This window comes from Stegostoma tigrinum, chromosome 26, assembly GCF_030684315.1.
Source record: "Stegostoma tigrinum isolate sSteTig4 chromosome 26, sSteTig4.hap1, whole genome shotgun sequence".
Taxonomy (NCBI): domain Eukaryota; kingdom Metazoa; phylum Chordata; class Chondrichthyes; order Orectolobiformes; family Stegostomatidae; genus Stegostoma; species Stegostoma tigrinum.
The window spans coordinates 11,802,734-11,821,003 of NC_081379.1; the positions used below are offsets into that span (position 1 = coordinate 11,802,734).

Genomic DNA, 18,270 nt, shown 5'->3' on the forward strand with positions numbered 1-18,270 from the left:
GTGCCCTCAGACATTCCCTTCTCATCTCATCGCCAATGAATTTGTATTGTTCAAAGATTCTGGATGTAAACACACAGCCTTTTTGATGTGTGGCGTAGGAAGGTGGTAGAGCCTGCATGCTTCCACATCAATGGGCACAGTCAGCGGAGATGTGGTTCACAGAAACACTCCAGGCCATGGGATGATTTGCCAACCTGAAAGGCTGACTGTTAGCCAAAATGTTTCTGCTGGTCCACCTGCTCTCCTTGCCACACACTGCTGAACTGATCGGCACGAAGGGATAGTAGGAACTAGCAATGCTGGGCCAGCTCTACACCTTGATTGGCATGAAGGTTGGTTGTATTCAAGTATTTGAGGAAATGAGAACATTGAATAGCATTTCCTTTGATCCACTGCGGTACAATTAATCCCTGACCCCACACTACACTCATGTGGAATGAGCTTTCAACAGCTGCAGATGAGAGGCATGTGTTTTCTTGAGGTTATAAGGCTATTCAGACTTGAGGGAAGGACAGCAGCAACCTCTCACTCACACTCTCTCTCTCTCTCTTTTTGACCGTTATATCTCTGTGTGTAATCACATTTTGTGCCTATTGTAAATACCCTGACCCACCATCTGTCTTGTATCTGTACAGTCCCAAAGGGAACTGGTGCGTCGTAAAATCCTGATCCCCTAAAGGATTAACTCACACTTCCACAATTAATGACATTTTTAACACAAAGAAATATATTAAAAGCTACAGTGTCCAAGGCATCCCAGGGGGAAAAAAATCATTAAACCACAGTGAATAAAAAAAGTCAGTTGATGGTCACAGAAGCCAAAACCAGACTTAATTTCTGAGAGCCCAGTTTAAATTATTGTCAAGTGTAACCTGCAAAAAGTTCATTAAAACGGTCTCTGAACTTTTCTCCATCTAGATTTGTTTTGCATGTCAAACTCCAAAGGCAAAATGTTCCAAAATATTAATGGATGAATGCTGAACAGCAATTTCAAAGTAGAAATTCTAATATTAAAGTGTATGCACAATGTTATAGTGCTGTAGAACAGCAGTGCAGGGTGCCAGGAATCAATAGCGGTTGAGTTATGGACAGCGGTCGAATCATTTTCAGATTGTCAACGGGAGCCTACGTCTGCTTTCAAGCTTTGGACCTGCTGAGTTAACCAGCAGTCAGATTGTTGGCCATCTTGTCCACAAGCAGATAATTTTGTGTTTCCTTTCCCTAAATTTAATGCTGTCCCCAACGACTCCCAGGGTTGGGAAACTGGCAGACTTCTCCTATATCTTCTGTTGCTAGGGATGCTCCAGTTGAGGATGCTGAGCTGGGAGATCACAGCAGCCTGTGATATAGTACCTGGAGTTACATCCTGACTATCAATATTGAAAAATTGTGTGGGAAATATTGACAGAGCAATTTATAGTGATAAATTTTAACAGCAGAACATGACCAGAAAAATCTGTCAACGGGATGAACAAGTAAGCAGACTGGAAGTGTGGGCCTCCTACAAGATTTTTAATAATTATATTTACAAAATATGAGTTAATTTCCAGCACCAATGCATGTCAAGAGTCTAAATTAAATACAAAAGTGAGTTAGAAGGCAGCAAGACAGTATGGAATTGGAGAATGGCAGATCTTTTCAGTCTCTAGTTTAGGATTCAGTGTTGTGTCCTTGTTTTGAAATAATACTTTGGCAAGACTGAATGATAGTCCAAGAAGCTATGCAAAATGGAAGGCTTTCTGTGGCTGTGACTGGGGAGCTGAGAAAGGCAAGATTAAAGTGCTACAGCCCTGCCATTGGCAGGGGTTTATAATTACAGAGAGATTAGCTATTGCAGCAAAATGCCCCCGCGCTCACGCAGACGTGACCCATGACATCAGCCCGCTACAGCAAGCACAGGAACCGTCTGTGCAGACATTGTTGATGTTATCCCTCTGTTGCTGTTCTTGTTGGCCAGTGTCTTCCCATCTGATCCTCTCCAGCCTCACCTTGCCCAGGGAGTGGTGCTTTCCAGACATTCACCCGGTCTACTGGAATACTGGTCCAGTGACATTACCCCTATGCTATCACCTCCAACCATACTCTATAGAGTATTCCATAGTTTCGACTACAGATATGAATGTAGAAACGTGTAATTGTATTCCCCAAATATAAATATATATCTTTACCACGCTGTGCCATTGTTACACTATTTAATTTAGTCCAAGAGAAATCCTTTGTTAATGCAAGGTGGTCCACTCTCCGGGACACAAATGTTGACCAATTAAATTCCCTCTTTCGATTAGTTATTGCTTGATTGTTATTCACTGCATTCAAAAACTCTTTTTCAGTGACCCAGATATCTGACATTGCTATGTCCAAGGTACCGCAAAATCTATCCTTGATGCATTAAATTGCACCAAACATGGGGAGGAAGCTGCTAAAGAAATAAACTCACTGGCTTTCACTAGATAAATATAATTGTGTGCAGGCATATATATATATATACTCATATCCATAGAACAGTGAATGAATTAGTCTTCTGGCAGTGCAGAACTTGAGTATTTTTGAAAAAAGATACATTTTGTTTAGAGGTGTTCACCTTGCATTTATCAGAGCAATCTGCAAACTATACTGGAGGGAAAACAAGTGGGCAAAGGTGCAGAGGAGTATGCTGACAGCCAGTTTAGGATTATTACTCAGGCTTGCAGTGAGTACAGAAAACTGGGGACTTCTGTGTACTGAAAACTACTTGTATTAATACACAGGATGCTATTCTTTGCAGACAGAATGAACATGTCCATGCATTATGCCTCCTGCCATGCAACAAAATAGATGCAAGTTATTCTCTGGTTGATTTTTCAAGGTGAGTAATCACTTGTGATCAACCAAATCACAACATTTCATAACATAATAACCTTAACATTTACACAATATGGGTTAATCTGGTAAAAGTCCTCACATGATTTAAAATTGATTAGCTCATTTGGTAATAGGTTGATTGGGAAACATATCAAATTGGAAGTTTCAAAAAATATTAAATATTTGCTGTTTTCAGAACTGAATAAATCTCCAAATGGTGGATTATCACTGTGTTTCTTAAGGGAATGTGGGTGTCACTGAAATTGTTTGAGTACTGAGTGGCTTCCGAAGCTGTTTCAGAGGCCAGTTTGGAGTCACATGTAGGCCAGGCCAAGTAAGATATTGGAGTTCCTTCTGAAAAGGGCAACAATGAACCAGTATATTTTTACAAAAAGCAATGATAGATTGGTAAAGCTAGATCTCAGTCCCAGAACTGTTACTTAAATTGCCTGGTGGGATTTGAATACATGTTTCCAGAGTATTCATAGAATCCCTACAGTGTGGAAGCAGGCCATTCAGCCTATTGATTCCACACTGACCCTCCAAAAAGCATACCACCCACACCCACCCCAGTAGCTCTGCATTTCCCACGGCTAATCTTCGTACCCTACACATTCCTTGATAATATAGGGCAATTCACCTAACCTGCACAACTTTGGACTGTGAGTGGAAACCCATGCAGACACGGAGAGAATGTGCAAACTCCAGTCAGTTGCCTGAGGAGAGAATTGAACCCAGGTCCCTCCTGCAGTGAGGCAGCAGTGCTAAACATTGAGCGACTGTGCCCACTCCCCCCGTTTATTATTGCCAATCTTATTCTTATCACTTTAGTATTGTCAATAAGTACGGAACATGCTGGAGACACTCAGTTCTGGCAGCATCTGTAGAAAGTAAAAAAGAATTAAAGCGTCAAGTCCAATATAACTCTTCCTTGGAACCTGAAAATATTAACGTGGGCCTCTGGATTATTAGTCCAGTGAAATGATTAACAAGTACCTTCTCTAATTTCACATGATTGATTACTGTCCTTGATTCCATCAGGTGAGTAGCAAAAATGGGGTATCCATTTAGTAATCAGTACTCACAGTGAACTTATTATCCCAACTGCATCGTCACGGTGAGAAATGGAAGTAGACACCCCACCTAATTGATACATCACAGGTATTTGCTAGTGACCAGCAATGTATCAGCAATGACACAGTTCCGCTCACTGAATATTCAGCTTACAATTGAGAATGAATAATTAGGACAAATTGTGTGTTGGGCCGTAATACCTATTTTACACTCTCATTTTTTCTGTCCCATTAGAGTTACCAGATTTGCCCTTTCTCTCCAGGACTGAGAGAAGCAACGGGCACCCTTTTCTCCCTCTACCCTGAATCCCATGTAGATCCGAATACACACACACAGACAGAATCTCAGTACATCCAGAGCTTTTTTATTTCAGTCCTTTGGACTGCACGGTGTGCCTCTGAACTTCTGTACCAGATGTCAGCTTGTGACTGTAAAGGAAGCTGAGTGGCTCAGGGCTTTGTTTATAATATTTCCCTTTAATAGCAGTCTCATTCTGTTTGAATTACTGTTACCGAAACAATGGCTCACTGCTTGCAAGGTACTGCAAGCATATTCTACCCAATTGGTTTAATTAACCACAACTTTGTAAATGAACGGCATTTGATCATTTGCTAGGCTGAGTTGAATTGAACATCTCCACCTTGATTGATTCTGGAACTAGAGATAGAAACAGAGTTAACATTTCAAGTCCAGTATGACTCTTCTTCAGACCCTAAAGATGTTGGATTAAAGCCCAGGAAGCTCAGAGGTTCCAGACGAAGTGATTTCCCATGCTGGAAGGAAGGCCCATGTGAACATGGGCGAGCAAAGGTAAGTGGCAGATCATGAAATAATTCCCGGCTGTGTGGCGACGTGTCATCTGAAACCACAGGAAGCCTATCTGGGTAGACTCGAGCCCAGGGATCTACATTCCAAGGAAAGATTTAGAGCTAGTAGGAAGAGAAGGGGAAATAGAAAAAAATAAGCCCTTTGCACTGATGTACAAAGCAGCAGCTTCAGTTAAGCACTTACTCAAATCAAAACATCTCAACCACAACACAGATTTCAGTTGAAAGTGAAAACATCTGAGTGAGATGATCAGCTATGATCATATTGAATGACAGAGAAAGTCTGAAGAGTGGAATGGTCTGCTCTCGCTCGTATTTCCTATGCTTCTAAGACATAACTTCTGGAATTACATTCTTCAAGGCCAAGAAATGAAATCTGTGTTTAACACGGAGACACAATATGGAGTGCTGAAGTGATTTACAAGATTGGTTCCAGGGACGGGATGCTTCAGTTAAAAGACCATTAGACATAGGAGTGGAAGTAAGGCCATTCGGCCCATCAGGTCCACTCCGCCATTTAATCATGGCTGATGGGCATTTCAACTCCACTTGCCTGCACTCTCCCTGTAGCCCTTAACTTCTTGCGAGATCAAGAAATTATCAATCTCTGCCTTAAAGACATTTAACGTCCTGGCCTCCACTGCGCTTTGTGGCAATGAATTCCACAAGCCCACCACTGTCTTGCTGAAGAAATGTCTCTTCACTTCCATTTTAAATTTTATAAGGATGGATTGAAGAGGTTGGGACTGTTCTCTTGGAGAGGGGAGGGCTTAGAGGAGATTTGACAGAGCTTTTCGAAATCATGAGCAGACTGGAGAGAGTAGATGAGGAGAAGCTATTCCTGAAAGCAAAATGAGTTAGAGGACCCAAATTGAAAATGATGTGCAAACAAAGCAAGTGTGTTGTGGGAGAAAAAAAAATCTTTTCACAGTGAGCAGTTAGGGTCTGCGATGCACTTCCTGAAAGTGTGTTGGGGAGGGGTGGCAGGATCACTTAAGGCAGTCAAGAGGGAGCGTTGGATGATCATGTGGATAGAAACGGTGTGTAGGGTTATTGGGGTAAAGACAGGAGTTTGGCACGGAGGGATAGAACGAATCCAGGCACTATGGACCGAATGGCCTCCTTCTGCACCCGAAGAATTTTGCGATCTGCGAGCACAAAATAATTTAGTAAAGTAATTTGGCAAAATAGATCCAAATGGGGATCTTGTCAACGGTAACTGCTTGTTATAGGAACGTGCTGTGCAGTTTGAGTTGCTGGTGTTGCGAGGTTCTTGTTTTAAAAACAAAATCCTGACTTTTTCCTTTATGTGAGATATTCCACGAGAGGGGTGAGGAGCAAGCAAGTTGCTGGGATCACAGTCCCCGCCAGTTTGGCCGCCCTTTCCCGCGGATCGAGAGGGCTGGCAGAGGCAGGAGGAAGGCGCGGGTCGAGCGGCGGGTACTGGGACGGGGAGGCGGGAGCGAGTGTGAACCACTGCCCAGCGCCAGGAGCCAGTCAACGGCTTCAGTCATTCACTCGCTCATTCATTCATTCACCAGCTCCAACTGTCAGCACAGAGAGAGAGAGAGCTTCCAGTACCAGGGAGAGCAAACTCAAAAGCAGTCCGAACTCCCCTTCCCCAAGAAAAAAACAAACAAACGAGCCAGAAACGAAATACTCCTTGGACAGAAATTTTAATCATAATTGCAAAAGCGACTGTAATTTCAGCCGCCAGTGAGCGGAGACTCTGCAAAAGCTTTCAGTCCAAAGTTGATGGCAAATTAATTCTGCTGGAGGTTGCAACCTGCAAAACAAGAAGAAACTTTGTTGGCTGTCTCGTTACTTTTTAATAAAAAAAAGCCTTCTTTATCTGTATCCATTTAGGGGGACAGAGGGAGGGCAACTTATCCCCTGGCAACTTTTCCCCACACCCCTCCCTTCTTCCAGCAGGATCGACTGGGGGTGCTCCGGGGTGACACCAGGAGAAGCCACGGTGTGAGATCGATCGTAAATCCCGATTAAAATCGATTTCTCCTGGGCTCACCCCTCCCCCATACCTCACCCCCCCAAAAAGAAATCCCCAGGCTGCGCGCATGCGCTGCCAGAGCAGTCTGCAAGCGCCGGGAAATTTAAAAACCGTTTGTATCGATTCAAAAAATTCAGAGGAGATCGGAGCATTGGGAAAATCTCTGCAGGTACAAACAGCTCTTCAGTATCTTTCTGCAAAACCCCTCCGCAACAAACTGACCAAAAAACGAAATCTCTTGCAACCGTGTGGCGTTAATCCAGTTTGCATTCTCTTTCACCCTCTTTCTGTCTAAATGCAACTTTGAAACTTTGTTTTTAAAAGACAAGGGGGAGAGAGAGAGATTTGCGTGGAGTTTCGAAGGGATTTGTAAAAGCAAACAAAAAGAAATTCCGGTTAATGATTAACTAATTGCTGTTGCAATAGTGATTGCTTTGGTTTTGAGTTCCACCTCCCATCGCTTTTATTTTGTCTACTTATTTTGCACAGTTTTGTTGTAATACAGTTGCACCTGTGCATTCTGCACAACTGGAGGATTTGCTGTTCCAGTGAAGTGGAATTAATTTACTGCATAGTCCAAACTGTTGCTATTTCAACGACTATTAGATTCTTGATGTTTAATAACCCCGGACTGAGTGTCTTTTTTATTCGTTTTGGGGGGAGGGAATGTCTGTGGGATGAAATGCTCTTGCTGAAATGCTGGATAGCTACAATTTAAAGGCTGCAAATGGTAACAAAAATCATTTTGTTTTTTTCCCCTCTATCTGTACAGTCTCTGGAAGGCGATGATAGAAAACGAGATTAGAACGGAGATGTCAGGGATATTAAGGACTTCGGGACATGATCACTCAACCCAGGATTACAGGTAAACTTGGGAACACACTCAGGGAATGGGCGGGGGAATTAACAAATAATACTCGGTGAAGAGGAAAAGCAGTCATGATTTCTCCCTGTGGTTTCACATATAACATCTTACATTAAATGAGGTATGGTGCGTTCCGAAGTGTTTTCAAACGCCCGATTTTTCACACTCATGGCGCCAATAGAAGTCAGTCAGAAAGGAAATGAAACTTCCATGTTTAAAGGGGTTCAAGTGTAGAATTGTGCGGTCAGATCTTTCAGAGGGCCGGCAGCAGCACTGTGGGCCGAATGGCCTCCGACTGAATTAAAAACCGAAAGAACTGCGGATGCCGTAAATCAGGAACAAAGACAGAAGTTGCTGGAAAAGCTCAGCATCAGTGAAAGGAAAAAAAAATCAGAATTAGCGTTTCGTGTCTGGTGACCCTTAGAACTGTAACTCAGAAACATGAGCTTTGATTTTTTCTTCACAGATGCTACCAGACCTGCTGAGCTTTTCCAGCAACTTATGTTTTTGACCTCCTACTGTAACTTCTTAGAACTATCGGAGCAAATAGCTCTGACTCACCTTGACGTTAAAACCGTTCCAGAAATGAAATAATCGAGTCATGGAAATGGGAAACTGGATATATATAGATGCAATATCGAGCATGGTTTAAAGGCATTTCGTTTGCAGCATTCCCAGCCCATCCCTCTCTCCAGTTCTCCCAGGAAGCTGTCAGTTTCTCCCATTCTGCTGACCTGAGTCAAATACTGCAAAGAACTGGGGACTCTGTGTAGACAACCAGCTCCAAACTTCTGGGGCCGAGAGAAGTAGGCGGGACACGTTTGTTGTGCAATGCAGTAGCGATGGGAAAGGATTAGCCGCGATATTTGCTTCTGGATCCACTTTCTTCTCCTTTCGGGGCCGTGTCTGAGAGTTCACTGCCCGGTTCCCAAATCTGGCTCAGCCCTCAGTGGCGGTGCATGCCGCTTTGATGTGGGGCAAATGTGCCTTTGAGCTACTGAGGCCATGTCCAGTTCAGGAGGAGTTTCTTCTCTCTGGGGCACTGTCTAGTCTTGGGAATTCTCTTCCACAGAAAGCAGTGTGGGGGGCTGGCTCATTGAATGTATTCCAGGCTAAATTGATGTGTCAATATATTTTGCCTGACAACGGCTGTCAGAGGGGAGTGGAGTTGAGACGCAATCTGATTTGAGTGGCGGAGCAGACTGGATGGACTGAACGGCCTACTCTTGCCATTAGGTATGGGTGCTGCTGATCAGGCCCACATTTACTGGCAATCTCTAATTGAAAAAGTGTTGATGAACTTGTAGAGTTCGAGAGGTCTACAGTACAAAAAAGCCCCTTTGGCCAATCCCATCCACACCAACTGCAAAACAAGCACCTAGCTATTCAAATCCCATTTTCCAGCATTTGGCCCATAGCCAGGGAGGCCTTGGCATCATAAGTGCACATCTAAATAATTGATTCTTACCATCCTCTGGTGAAAAGGTTTTATCTCATATCTCCTTTAAACCTCCTGCCCCTTACATTAAATCTATAACCCCCGGCCATTGATCGCGCCATCCTGTTTACCCTTTCTATACCCCTTATAATGTGTTACATCTAAATTATGTCCCTCCCAATCTCCTCTGCTCTAAGGAAATTTACCCCAGTCTGGCCAATCTCCCTTCATTACTGAAGTCCTTCAGCGCAAGCAGCATCCGGGTAAATCTCCTCTGCATCTTCTCCAGTGCTTACACATCTCTGAAATCCACGTGGATTCCAGAACTACACACCACACAGTACTCTAGCTGTGGTTCAACCAGTATTTTATACAGTTACTGCTTAACCTCCTAGTTCAAACTTTATGCCTTGGCTAATAAAGGCAACTATCTTATTTGTTTCTTATGAAATTTGACAGGTGATACATTGGAAGGACAGGGAACTGGAGGTGATCTCACCTTCACCTGTGTGGGAAGATGTTGGTTGAATCAAGTTTCAGAAAATTTGTAAAACTGAAAAAACAAAATTGCCCTACACAGAAGGTAGATTTAGATTTAAAAGAATCCTATAGCACACTCACCTTGAGGGTATGTTATCAGTAAGAAATCAAAAATCAGAATGGTGTTGAGTGCGGTCCAGTTGACTTGGTGTTGGGATTACTGTGTGGTAAGACGTTTATAAGGTCAACCCTGTAGTAAGGTTTTGGACTAATGTTCTAACACTGCTTTCCAGTGCAGTATTGAAGTTCTGCCATTTGGGAGCTGCCTGTCCATCACTCATGCATTTGATCAAGGCTGTAGCTCAGGCTGGTATTAAACACCTATCCAATTAGCAAAGTGTTCTCCTGGTGAGCTGCATAACATTTTTTTCTTATGTAATATCGCCAACAGAGACAGCTTAAAATCAGATACCATTGAAGGATGCCATTTGGTCCATCTTACATGTGATGGCTCTTTGAAAGAGCTACCTAATTAATCCTTCTACCCCACACTTTTCCCATAGCCCAATGATGAAGTCAAAACGGTTGAATAGACATTAATGTTGCTGCTGTATGTGAGTAGTTCCTAGTTCAGAATTGGCTAATTAACAGTCAATCACATCACATGCTTAATGACATCTTAATGCTTTAAGCCTCCTGCCCCTTACCTTAAATCTATAACCCTTTGTCATTGATTCCTCCATCCTGTCTACCCTTTCTGTGCCCCTCCTAATGCTTCATGACATCTTAACGCATTAAAACCTGCTATGATTTTTAATCCTAACATTTTTTTAAAAGAGAGGCTCTAATTGTGATGCATTAATTCAGTGAGCATGCATTTGGAGAGGTGGCTGTCTAGTTCCAGTAACATTTGGCAGGTTCAGAGACGGTTACTGTTCTGTACCAACTAAATTTTGCAATGATACTGGATTTGCTTTTCTGGTCTTTACATGGTACTTATTTTGACCTCAAAAAATTACCATATTTGGTTTAATTAATTTAATAAATATCAATTGGACACATTCAAAATGGTGTAATGTTGCTGGACAACATTTTCCATTTGCTGAGCTCTGCATTCTGTTATGGTAAATGAAGGAGCTTCTTTGTCATGCAAGATACTTCACTTATAATGTTGTTCAATGGGAAGGTCTGATTGTTTAGACTGGATTCCCTACACAATGGAAACAGGCCCTTCAGCCCAACAAGTCCACACTGCCCCTTACAGCATCCCACCCAGACCCATCCCCCTATAACCCATACACCCCTGAACACCATGGGACAATTTAGCATGGCCAATCCACCTAGCCTGCACATCTTTAGACTGTGGGACAAAACCAGAGCACCTGGAGAAAACCCACGCAGACATGCGGAGAATGTGCAAACTCCACACTGACAGTTGCCCGAGGCTGGAATCGAACCTGGGTCCCTGGTGCTGTGAGGCTGCTGTGCTAACCGCTGAGCCACTGTGCCACCCCATTGTATAATGTTGCTTCAAAGGAGCAAGATAGAGAGTGTTTACAAGTATCTGCAACTATGTTTTCGTGATTATAAAGCTGTTACTTTAAATGAGACCTTTGCCTCTTATAAACAAGAGCTTGCTGAATCTTCCTGTGTTGTGTCGGGGGAGGTGGAAAGTTGATTGTCAAATCTGTTGAGATGGCATAACGTATATGTGGCAGTAGTGAGCCATTGTTTGTCAGCAGTTGAAGAGTGAGGTTAGTAATGTCAATAATAAAGTAATTCCTCTTTAACAGTAAGATTTGGTGTCATTTAGTGCATAAAGGCAGATTTTCATTAGAGTTTACCTTAAAACTTATTTTTAATATTGAATGGTCTATTGTGAGAGAGCTTGTGAGAGGATTTCTAATGAGAGATGGAATGTTTTGCCTCTGCTGTTCTAACTAATGACAAGCATCATCTAGTTAGATCCAGCCAAGGCCAAACTTATAACCTAGCTATCTCCTTTCAACGCCAAACTGTTGCAAAGAATTATCACTAAGCTTAAGTCTCTTGTTAGCTGATGGTCGTGTTTCAATGATGATTGCTGCAGACAGTGTCAAAGGAATCAGATCAAGGAAGTGGCCAAGGCCAAAGTTTGTAAGGAAGGTTGGTTACTGTGCTGGCTGAAATGACTGTAGCTGTACAGTTGTCAGTTCAGGGCCTGCTTGCTGTCAGACTTGGCTACTGCTTTGAGCTAATCTTACTCTCTCTTGATGGTAAACCCAATGTTCAAACAAAAATATATTTTTCAAAAAGTTACAAATAAGAAAAAAAACAAACTTGTTATGTTTGAGCATAATTCTTTGGGTGTGATGACTTTAAACCTGCCCTAATTAGTTATTGCACATTTAAATATGGGGTACCAAACCAGAATTGACCAAAACTTGGACAAGGTCTCGAGAATCCCTTAAATATTTTCCATCATAAATCAAATTAATTTTGTAGCATTTCCTTTGGTATTCTTAATATTAGGAAGCATGAAGCTTTTATATTTTGCTCTGTCTGTGAATCTTAGTCAATATGAATGTGGTCATAGAGTCCTTGGAGAATATTTTCACACACACATCCTGTCCCAAATCAAACCGTATCCTCAACACCATTTGCTGTCTGCTTTCTGCATCTTTCCAAAAAGCTGTGGTGTTTGACCTGAAAACTGCTGTCACTTTCTTTAAAGAAACCTGTTCTTTTTGAAGTGAAAAAACACACACTTATTGAAGGACAGCATAGAAAAACCTCTCTGATTTTCTTTCAAGATAATTCATTATCATGAATTCTACCCCTTTCTTCCCTGCCGAATAGCTAGAGTGGCAGGCCTGATGCTGTGCGTATTGTACATGTCACTGCCTCCAGGCTGAAATAAGATACAGCAGTCGCACCTTGAGAGCCAAGTGTCATGGAGAGGTTGACTGCCCACCTGGATTGTAGTGAAGTATGGAGGTTTTCCTGATGGCACAAACAATGATTACATTTTACTTTTGGTTGCTTTGTGCAAGTGATTCTGCTTCCCCCACCCCCAACAGCAAAGAGGAGATTGACACTGTGCGGCATCTCTAAATGGTGGAGATATCAGAGAGAAGAAGATGACATTTTAGTTTTGGTGAAAATTGTAACCCTGAACAGTGTGATTCCTATCATTGATGGCGCGTTGGAGCACCAGCTCATGTCATCACAGAGAGTCAGTTGCCTGGGGAAAGACAAGAAAGTGGAGTTTAGGATTGTCAGATCAGCCGTGATCTCATTGGTAGAGTTGGGCTGAATGGCCCACGTCTGCCCCTACACCTTATGTAGCCACAGCACCATCTTTGTGAAGCGTTCGGTCTCAGTCATGATGCTGTGAGTGATGGTTAGCTAACTGTGGGACTAACATGACCCAGATCATTCTCGTGAATGTGTCTGTAAAACAAAATGTGCAGCTCCATTCACGCAAGATTGTCCATTGTGTAAGAGGAAATTACTTACTAAAGGCAAGACTTGCATTTACATAGCATCTTTTACTTCCCTGGATGCCCCAGAGCAGTTCTAACCCTACGCTGACATTTGGGGGGCATGGAGGGGAGAAAGGGAAGAATCAGAAGCAGCAATTACAATTCCTCTCTTTCTCCCCTATAAAAAATAAATTCATGGCACAGCAGGTATGAGGTAAATCAGTGATGGCGGCTGCTAGATGGAGCTTCAGGGTAAATCAGAATAAATTTCAAGTGCTGCACTATTGGAAGTGAGGAAAACTGGAGAGCAAGTATAGTCTGACTTACTCTCACTTGTATTCCTTTTTATGTCCAAGTGAACAGAGAGAGTGGCTGAGAGCTTGAGGCGAGGTCACTTGCTTCACTCCCCTGCTGCTGAACAGTGACTGACAAAACTATAAACCTAGGACTATTTCAGTCACAAAATGCATTGCAGAACAGGCAACTCTTTGCAGAACTGATGATATTCTTGACATAAATATCTATTACATATAAACTTAAGAAAAATAATTGTACCATTAAAGTAGACAAATATAGATTTGATAATCAGACAAGATATCTCTGTCGAAGGGGGTAAGATATTTTAGCAGTGATGCCAAGTGAAAGACATTGGTGAGATGAATACAGAGAAGTTGCACCTCTTCACTTGCATTTCACTCCGTAAGACCCCTCAGCAAATGGAGTCACAAGCAAAGCAGTAGTTGCACTAGAATATAGATTCTCTTGTATAAATGTGGTTAACTACCCAAGAAAAATCATTATGTTCATACACAAGACCACACCCATTGTAGGATAATCTGCACCATCAACCAATTTCTTTGAACTGATTGCAAACTATTTCTCAGTTGTTTTGGAATATAGTTTAATCACTGTTGTTTATCCTTGGGTGAGATTGCCATTACATAATATTGCATTCAATTCTGGTCTCTCTGCTGTAGGAAAGATGTTGCTAAACCTGAAAAGGCTCAGAAAAGATTTACAAGGATGTTGCCAGATTTGGAGGGTTTGAGCTATAGGGAGAACCTGAATACACTGGGACTATTTTTCCTGGAGCATCAGAGGCTGATGGGTGACCTTGTAGAGGTATATAAATTCATGAGGGGCATGGATAGGGTGAATAGCCAAGGTCTTTTTCACAAGGCAGGGGAGTCTAAAACTAGAGGTCATTAGTTTAAGGTGAGAGAGGAAAGTTTTAAAAGGCACCTAAGGGATAACATTTTCACACAGAGGGTGATGTGTATGTGGAGTGACCTGCCAGAGGAAGTGGTGGAGTCTGGTACAATTACAACATTTAAAAGGTATCTGGATGGATATATGAATGGGAAGGATTTAGAGGGACATGGGCCAAATGCTGGTGAATGGGATGAGATTAATTTAGGAGATCTGGTCAGCATGGATGAGTTGGACCAAAGGATCTGTTTCTGTGCTGTATATCTCCATGGCTCTAAGAAGTCATGAATCAGGATTCAAGAAATTTGAAGTCCTCAATTCCATTGCACCTAGCTCCCACCTCGATACCGTTTGATATTTCAAGCCCTTCTTCAGACTTTGACTTACTCTCAAGTGTCCATTCTTCTAGTTTTAAACCTCTAAGCACTATTTGTCTTCTCAGAGATGGATTAATCCAATCTTTGCACATAGTCTCTGGTGTTTGCATGAGAATTTTCAGTATTCTGCACATTAGTTGGATTGTCAGCTTCTGTCCGGGCTTGAATAGAGGATCCATCCCTTAATATCGACAGCAACTGAAAAAAAAACAATTGAAATCCTCATGCAAAAATGTAAAAGCTGCCATAGTCCTGCTCCCTCATTAGAGAGACACAACTGGTGGTGGTTTAACCTGAGGGTGACTACCCCTCAGGTAAGGGAAGATGTTGAGAAGGAGAGTCCTTCATTGTTATCCCAGCCAGTGCAAGAATTGAACCCATGCTAATGGAATCTCTGCATTGCAAACCAACCAGCTGAGCTTTCTGACTCCCATGAGCATGTGTTGAAGTTAAATAAGAATTGGTTTTGTTTTTGCTTATTGACCTGGAAGGTCATTGATGCAAGGCACCTTGTGGGAAGTAATGGTCCTCTTTTTGGCTGATGTCACTCCAGTGGAAGTTCACGTTATTTGTGTGGTGTAAATGGGATGAGACCAGAGAATGAAACCTCTGCCAAAATGATAACAGCTGATTTGTAAGGCGGTTTAATGTTACAGGTTCCTGCAAAAATAAGTGTACAGTCTCAGCTACAGTCACTTGTGCAAATGTGCACTGTACCAAACAGAAACTTAATTCCGATATATATATAAGTGCGGTATACTCTGATATTATTTTCCTCACTGTTAATGTACTGGGGAGATATTCACTGGGCTTTTTCCTCATGCATTTTGTGGAGAGGGGCCTCAAATGTTAACAACATTAATGATTCTGCTGAGTGGGAGATTCCTGGGCAAACTGATTTAAGATGTAAATGCATGTTTGAAGAGAGCGAAGTGATTGAACGATGAATACAGAGGTAGGTTACCATCCATCAAGGTACATACAGATTGTGCAGGTATCCTGGCTTTCCTTTTTGCCTGAAATCATGTTTTACATTCAGTTGACATCCTGGGAAGTGGTTATTTGTTTGACAAGGTGTTGAGTTTTATATCCTCAGAGTGCATATGCTGCTGTGTACTCCCAATATGTATGTATCTAGAGAGGCAGTTGTTGTAGGGCATAAAGGGCAAAGTTGCAAACTCGTGCCATAGATGGTGATGTATTCACAGGTTGTGCATGATGCCCCTGTCTCACTGTTGTTTAGTCACCCTGACACTTCCTTGCTTTGTAAACTGATCTCATTAATGATTTTCTTTAAATGAAGAGTTTACATACCATCCACTATATCGAACGTTATTCCTTTCATATTGTTGCTGTCCGGCTTTATTTTGAATATCCTTCATGTTTTTGTCAGACCAATATTGTTATTAATACTATAATATTGATAATGATATTGCCAATGTATTCCATATCTTCAGAAACCAGTATCCTCATGTACAGATGACCAATGTGGGAGAGGCACCTTATCGTATTCTGAACAGTATCATGTAGGACTATCTGTCATTGTAGCCGTATGCCTTCACCTTCCAGTCAGAATTTTTCTTTGCAGTTTAACCTTCTGGGCTATACATTCATTTAGAATTAATCAGCTATCAAGCAGTAACAACATCCACTGTGTTTATACTCATTACTGCTCACTTTTTAATACCTGCATCAGAAAGTGCTTTGAACTATCACATGTCTCATTGCCTGTTTTTTTCAATTAATGTGTCTCAATACTGGTAACAATTGTGCAGCTTTTAAGTGCATAAAAGTGAGGGATCTTTCTGCAAGGTGACACATGCAGTGTCTGCAACAAAATTTCTATTTTATTTTCCACTTATTTACCTTAATCCTAACCTCCCACTTCAACAATGCATCATTGTTTAGCTCTCACCTCAGCCACTCCGGTGACCTTCTGAGGCCAATTATTTCTCTCTTCTTCTCGAGTTCTCTGTTCAAAAATTGTTCCTCCCCACAATTACCAGAACCTTTACCGTGATTTGGGCAAGAAGACAGGTCCCAAGTTCACTCCAGCCAGAATAGAGAATTAATGCCTGAGCTGTGGGCACCAGTCTTAGGCAGGATGACCATCCAGCTGTCTGCAGGGAGTCTGCTGGAGCGACATACAGTTTCATCTGGATGATGTAGTCTGGTGTTGTGGATGGTGATGGGAAGAAACGCCAATTCCTTTCTACCAGATATCTGACCAGGAATCTCTCCTGCTGTTACTGCCTTCCATTGGCATGTGGTGTAATGATTTATTTGTTGATATTCAGCCTGTGTGGCTGTGTTACGAGCACACATTCCTTGGGCATCAAGTGTTGGGGTGTGACTTAAAGACCAGAGCTTTTGGCTCAGTGATAGGGACTGTACAAAATCTCCCTCTGGTTAATTTAGTGCTGGATTATTAGCACAATTTACTTGCTGAACCTCCCCCATCGTTGCTCCAGGTTCACTTCACTGGGATACTTGAGACAGAAAACTCTCACTCACCATTCAGGCTAGTTTCAAAGTCAGATCCAGGTGAACAGATAGTTACTGCAAAATCCAGTCCCATTCCCAGTTACATTCAGAGTTTTTAATGCGTGTTGCTGAGTCCCTGTGGCCAAAAGTCTGTATGCAGGAAATACACTGACAGTTTACCTACTGTGAATGAAAGCAGTTTAACGTTTTGCATTTATTATTCTGTGCAAATGTTAACTTCTGTTTAAATGGAGAATGCTGACATCATTTGCTAATCTGTATCGAAGATGCCAAGCCTCCTAAAGGAGCTGAACAGGCAAAAACATGCTGCAAGCACTTGAATCACACCTCAGTCAGTCTGCAGATATTAATTCAACTCTGTCACAGCTGCACTGGACACATCTCCTGGGCAGAAGCCCAGGGAAAAGAATGGAATGTACACTCAAGTGGAGCACTTTAATCTTTGCAAGTGTAATATTTAAAAGGAGTCTGGCATTCCCCAGGGACTCATTTAATAAGGGCACCTCCTGGTCTGCGAACAGAATCAATAAGAACAGGAATGTTCCAGGTTCAGCTGATGCTTTTCCCGCTCCATAAACCAGACTGCTGACCGTCATACTTTCAATCGGAAGTAAATGCTGACCTTGCCAGTGATGTCCAAATCCTGTCAATGAATAGTAATTTTCAACCAGGGCAACAGGCAGTAATACCCTTTGCCGTGGGGTCCCAGATCTATGATGGATGGAAATCAGCTAATGTATCACTAGCCATTCGCCCATGTTGGGAGGTGCATATGTGTGACACTGGCTGATCAGCATCAAGCTTTGCTGTAATACCCCTAAAGGCGAATAATTAGCTACAACCCAGACAGCAGGCTGAATGGGTTTAGGATTCATTTCACCTGAAGGATAATACCTCTGACTGGACTGTCGGCCTCAGTTATGTGCTCAAGACCAGGCTGCTACCTACTCATTGTTGAGTCAAGGCAGGCAGCTTGACAGAGGGTGCAGTACTCTGCTGAAGTTTAACCAGCTTAACTAGTGAAACCAAATACACAGCACAGGTACCAGGTACAAACCTCCTTCTTTAACACTGACCATTTCTGCAGTGTGAAACAGCCTTCGATGAGTTCTCCTTCCTAGTTCAATTAGTGAGCTAGACTGACTGGTTAGTGATGCTCCTCTCTGAATTATATGTGCCTGC

The 18,270-nt window shown here is 42.3% G+C and overlaps 1 protein-coding gene across 1 annotated transcript in view; it reads left to right on the top strand.

Moving 5' to 3' along the window:
* The first annotated feature begins 6,820 nt into the window (after positions 1–6,820).
* Positions 6,821–18,270, top strand: part of foxn4 (forkhead box N4) — a 38,786-nt gene continuing 27,336 nt past the window's right edge. The window contains exons 1-2 of the mRNA XM_059654837.1: positions 6,821–6,919; positions 7,523–7,615. Of these exons, the coding sequence (XP_059510820.1) occupies positions 7,536–7,615 (80 nt within the window). The 5' untranslated portion in view covers positions 6,821–6,919; positions 7,523–7,535. The remainder of the gene's footprint in view (positions 6,920–7,522; positions 7,616–18,270) is intronic.